At 48.8% G+C, this 6,000-nt stretch overlaps 1 protein-coding gene across 1 annotated transcript in view; it reads left to right on the forward strand.

Moving 5' to 3' along the window:
- The window catches only part of LOC111077544 (GATA-binding factor C), a 34,975-nt gene extending 28,975 nt beyond the window's left edge, over positions 1 to 6,000 (forward strand). Inside the window, 4 exon segments of the mRNA XM_022371965.2 lie at positions 1,319 to 1,462; positions 4,939 to 5,125; positions 5,267 to 5,454; positions 5,599 to 6,000. Of these exon segments, the coding sequence (XP_022227657.2) occupies positions 1,319 to 1,462; positions 4,939 to 5,125; positions 5,267 to 5,454; positions 5,599 to 5,664 (585 nt within the window). The 3' untranslated portion in view covers positions 5,665 to 6,000.

Here is a 6,000-nt window from a genome sequence, read left to right on the forward strand (position 1 = left end):
CATTTTGGCCATGTCCTCGCCAAAGTCTGTTGCAAGAGTCCCCACATAATTACCACAAAACTTCCAGCCTGAATCTTTGTGTCTCTCTCTATCTCTCTCTCTCTCTCTCTGACCATCCGTCTCTTTCCCGCCTTGTAGGCGTTGAAATTAATTTTGAATTTCTCACTTTTTCGCATTTGGTTGAAAATGTTACAAGCTCGTTAACACAAGACAGTGCCACCAAAAAAAAAAAAAGAAATAAAAAAAAAATGCAGACACCCAAAGCAAAAGCAAAACCAAAGCAAAGATAAAGAGATATAGAGGAACAGATAGAGGGGGCCCTTGCCATATGACCTCTGATTTATGTTAATCGCCAAATCGAGAACAGGTGAGACACAAAACTAAACAGATCGAGATCAGCTCAGAGCTGAAGCTGTTGCTGTAGCTGGATCTGGAACTGGGGCTTTGGTTGGGTTGCCTTGGCTTGTCTTGGGCTGGAGCTGGAGCTGAGGCAGAGGCAACAATTAAAAATCAAAGTCAAACATGATCAACGCCAGTTTAAGGCCTCGTAGCCATGTGTTGTACCAGCAGCCCGAACACAAGCCCCACCAACTGGATGACTGGAAGGGTATACACACTCGTACGTACTCGTACTACATACAGCACGCTGTGTTGTGGACGGGGGGGCGCAGGGTACGCTATAACGAAGACCAAAACGCAGACAAAGTTTGTGCCACAGAGTGTGCTGCTGCTGCTGCTGGTGCTGGGGCACTAGGGAGTGGGGCGATCCAAGAGGGAACTCTGCTGGGTTTTTGGGCTCTTCGTTCTTCGTTCTCCTCTCGTGGGTTCTTTTGGTTCTTCTTAGTTCTTGTAGCCAATTCGTGGAAATTTAAGCGTGGCACAGACATGATCCCTCCTTGTTGCTGTGCTGTTGTTGTTGTTGCTGCTGTTGTTTTTGGGCAGTTTTGTAAAAATTGTCATTTTAATGAATTGATGCTGCTGTTAACCCAAGTCGAAGGCCCCAGCTTTGGGTCCAGCCAGGAGTTGGAGTTGAAGTTGAAGTGAAGCTGAGCAGCTGGTGGAGTGAGGAGGTTTGGGGTTTGAGTTTGCTTTTGGTATGCCATTTAAAAAATGCTGTTGCCTGGCGTGTTGAGCAACTTTGTTTGGGTTCTGTGCAGAGGGAGAATGGAGGTTATGGGTATGGGTACTGTGCGTTAGTTTTGGCGCTGTTCAATTAGCTGATCGACTGCATTAGCATAATCAATTTTGGGTGGGGAGGGGAAGTAGCTTAACCAGCGGATATCCTTTAGTAACCCTTCATTTTTCTTCTATTTTCCAGACACTGCAGTCGCTGCAGAGTGCGGCCAAGCGGGCGGGTACATCCTGCGCCAATTGCAAGACCACAACCACAACCCTTTGGCGGCGCAACGCCAGCGGCGAGCCCGTCTGCAACGCCTGCGGATTGTACTACAAGCTGCACAATGTAAGTACATCCTTTAAAGATATTTCAACCCATCCATAGATCACTGGTCATCGGAACCCACACCCACACCCCGCTCCCTCATAGAACAGCAGCTTCATCGATTTACGATTTAAGCGATTTCATGCCACATTTAACCGTCCCCGTCCAGTCTGGACCATTCCATAAGTGTCGGACGGAGCGCACAGATTAAATGTGACAAAAATGAAGTGTCTCCCCACCCCCCATCCCGGGGGGTTGGAACTTCCGTTTAGCTTCTTCATTTGTTGCCCCAGCAGGTTGCACCCCTCGTGATGAATGGCTGATGATTATTTAAAGATGCCAGTTAGCCAACCAACCAACCAACCACCCTCTCAACGGGCAGCGGCAGCACACACCACCCCCTGCGACAGCGATAAGCGTCTAGTCTGGTGTTTGGCTGTGAAAATGCGATAAGCTTTTCCCAGATTTCGGTTATGGCCAACGCGTGGCAGGATGCAAGGACCATCTCCCCCTTTTTAGCTACGAATCGGGGTAATTTATGTAATCGAGCACCAGCTAAACTGCATTGGATTGAATAATGTTATGTCACCCCCCGGCCACCCGTTCTTATTAAATATTCATTAGCCACGCTTTTCAGGGGGATAAGCTCAAGTTTTTCTTCGTTTTCCCGTCCCTTTGTCCCTTTTTTTCTTTGGGTTTTTCTATCTTGGTTTTTTCTAAAACTTTTAGGATTCCCCGCGGCAAGTTTTTAATGAGTTTTGCGGGCTGAACTTTTGGCACATTTACATGTCAGTGGCCCCTAAGTGATGGGCCACCTGTCTGGCCCCACTGTCTCTCCGGCTGGGAAAACTAATTAAGTTGCGGCCTGCCGCCTGCCACTTGCCACATTGCCGCATGGGAGGAAAACTGCACTGCACTTCGATGGCTATCGGCAAAGGCGAAATATTTTTAATTGAGCCCGGCCATAAAAGGCAAATATCAAAGAGTGCTCCATTTTCGCTAATCTGATTTGAGACTGCGGGAAGAGAGCAAAATAAATAAAAAAAAAACCACCAATTTTGCAACGTGCCACATGCGGCATATGTATGCACTTTGGGTGGCTTTTCTTACAGCGAAATGTATTTTTGCGAGCATTTTCCCGTCAATTGGACAGTGGCCCATCGCGATAAGATGCCAATCAGCGCACATTTTTGTAGCTATTTCCATCTCTCTCTCTCTCTCTCGCTCGCTCTCCCTCTGTCTCCCTGTATCTATTGCTGCCTCTCTCTGTCGCGCAGTTCATTTCAATTCAATTCGTTTGCTATTCGGCCCGGTCGCCTGTGCGGGCCACACTTCAAGCTCAAGTGATTGGCACATTTTATGGAAATTTTGCCGTACAGTGGGGACTGGCTAGGAGCACTTTTCCCCCGCTCCCAGCTGTATTCCCCTATGGGGAGTGCGAGTGCGAGTGTGCTCTCTTCTTCATACGCTTTCCGCACACTTGCTAAATCTTCTGGTCTGTTATCTGGCATCTGCTGGCATTTCCTTGGAACTGTGAGCCTCATCATGTTAATTAACAGCAAATGAGACAATTGCTGAGCATCGCCTGATAATCTTTATCTCTGCTTATCTCGCGAGGAGCAAGAGAGAGAGAGAGAGATGCGCTGCCCGCTGTGCACCGGCTGGGTGAGTGTGTTGTCCTGGACAATAACTCATAAAGGTGACCTAACGGTGCCCGGCGCGCCGACAGGGCTGCCTGCTGGCCTGCAGCCTGGCGCCGTCTCGCTCTGACCTGACGACCCCCTCCTACACATGTCTCACACAATTTGCCGACAACAGGCCAGTGTCTCTGTCTCGCTACTTGTTTGCATCGGGGACTTGCATCGGGGCTGTGTGCAAGAGTGTGTGTGTGTGTGTGTGGATGGTGGATGTGATGTGGGTGGGCCCTGCTGTCACATTGCAAGTCAACTGCAGCGGCGCGTGTGTGCGCTCCACGCTCGATTTAGATTTTATGCATAAAAAAAAAGTTAATCTGCAGATGCTGCTGCTGATTCTGCTGCTGCTGTTGGTGCTGCTCCTCGGAGTGCATTTTCCTGTGAATTCCCTAATGATCAGGGCCTGTGTGCATTAACAACTTTATGCTTTGTTGCTGCATATCAATTAAAGCTTAAGCGCAGCTGCCGACTTGCTAATTGCCACAATTTGCGCTAAACGCTAGAGAGACTATCAATTACGTGGGCTGTGCCGCTGGGCACTGCCGCTGCCGATCTCGCTAAGTGATCTTGATACAGTTTTTGTTCAGCTTATGTATACTCCCTCCATCCCCTTTCCGCATCCGACTCTGTAAGTGATACGTTTGGCTGGGACAATCATGATCAGATCAACCCCCCGAAATGCACTCAAATCTCGGCACTTCAGAACTCTCTTTTTCTTTTCTATGTGCCGGCAATTTAACAATTTCTCTGTGTTTGCTTTTTGCAAGGGAAGAAAAAAAAGGCACAAACAATGTCGTATAATTCACGCCCAGGTAAGGGAGAACCACACAGCGCCCTACTCTGCTCTGCGCTCTCTCTTTGTCGCTCGCTCTTTGTAATGTAACATTTCGTTATTTCCTTTTGTCATTGCTGGCTGCTGCTGCTGCTCCCTCCTCCTCCTCTCCTTCTGCTGCTGCTGTTGTTATACCCTAGCAGGGGATATTAGGACTTTATACAAATTGTTTAAAGCGCAGGAAACAATCTTGATCCAATACCTGCCATACATTTTGTGTGCCACCGAGGGAATAGTCTGAAACTTAATTTTTGCTGCACTGTAATTTGCAAGTATAGCTGCCATAGGAACAAACAAATCTGCAAGAGTATCTAAAGCTTCGGCTTCTTGCCGCTGGCTGCTCCTAGCTGCCTCTTCCGCTGGTGTTGGTGCGCTGGGAATAGGGTAACTCAATATTGTAATTGTAGCGCAATGAAGCGCATGCTGCCGCTTAGATGTTCGCAAGTGATAAGCGATTGCATATGAAGAGAGCCCAGCAGCAGCCGCAGCAGCAGCAGCAGCAACAATGGCATTGGCCAAGGGAAGACTACGACAACAGCAGCGCTGTAGCGAACGAGAGCACAGCGCACTGAGAGGGAGAGAGGGCACACAAAAAAAAACAAAAAAAAGTTGCCCGGGTGCCGTTGGCAGCGCTTATCAGCGCCAACTAATCGCATTCGCAAATGTCGCTTATCTGATCGTGTAGAAATGCTTGTAATACTTCATTTTCACTTCCCGGTTGCACTCACACACAAGCACACAAGCACAGACACTCGTAGCACCCCCTCCCTCGCACCAACACCAACTGGTAGAGTTGCAACTGCAACAGACAGCGTGTGCAGCTAGCGGCATTTCCGGTCCATGAATTTGCATAAATTTGACCCATTTTAGTGGTCAGACGCCGAGTTTTTTTCTTTTCCTTTTTTTTCCTTTATTGATTTTCCCGCACAAAAGTTTTCACCTCCATTTTTGTTTCCCCCTACGCTTTACAGGTCAATCGTCCGCTCACCATGAAGAAGGAGGGCATACAGACGCGTAACCGCAAGCTGAGCTCCAAGTCCAAGAAGAAGAAGGGTCTGGGCGGCGGCTGTCTGCCGATGGGCGGCCATCTGGGCATGGGCGATTTTAAGCCTCTGGACCCCTCCAAGGGCTTCGGCGGTGGCTTCTCTGCCTCCATGGGTAAGCATCATCTCTGCTCCAGTTCCAGCTGCAGCTGCATCTGCATCTGCCTTCTGCAGCGCCAATTAAACGGTTGTCACTCATACTAACGCCTGTTCTCTTCATTTGTTTCTCTCTCTCTCTCTCTCTCTGTGTGTTTAGCGCAACATGGACACCTTTCGAGTGGATTGCATCCGGCGCATGCGCATATGCATGGCAGCTGGTATACCGGCGGCATGGGGGCCTTGGGAGCATCCAGTGGCCTGCAGGGAGGCTTCTCCACCGCTGGTTCTTTGGGCGGCGGTGTAGTGCCCCACTCGCAGCCCTATCACTTGGGACTCAGCTCAATGGTGAGTACTACTAAAGAGTTGCGAGCAGCTTAAAACACTCAAGGCTTCGGCAAAGCTCTGCCTTGCGAGTGGATTCCATTGAGAGCTTTCTTACTAATGCTTTACTATCTTTCTGCTCTCTCTCTCTGTCTCGGTCTCTTGTAGGGCACCTGGCGCACAGACTATACGTGATGGAGCGGTAATAACTTGAACAATAATCTGTTCAGTTAATGCCACAAATGAGAAGCAATCCAGATGCAAACAAATACAACAAACACAATGCCAAACTGAGGACTCCTTGACAGCCAGCCCTGGACAGCCACAGCCCGTTCGCTATTAGCCCTTGAGATCCACACACCCACACATAATCGTATGTGTGGATGGTACATATGTATGTACATACATATATGTACATAAGTATGTGCGAGTGTGCCAGTGATGCCCAGGCGCTGGTTTTTCCTAATTGTAAACATTGCGTGCAATTTTTAATTATTTAAGCTTTCGTTTTGTTGCTGTCGAATCGGACCGGACTCCGTGCCGAGTGAAGCCCGCAACAATAACAACAAC

This window comes from Drosophila obscura, unplaced genomic scaffold, assembly GCF_018151105.1.
Source record: "Drosophila obscura isolate BZ-5 IFL unplaced genomic scaffold, ASM1815110v1 contig_150, whole genome shotgun sequence".
NCBI classification, from domain to species: Eukaryota; Metazoa; Arthropoda; class Insecta; order Diptera; family Drosophilidae; genus Drosophila; species Drosophila obscura.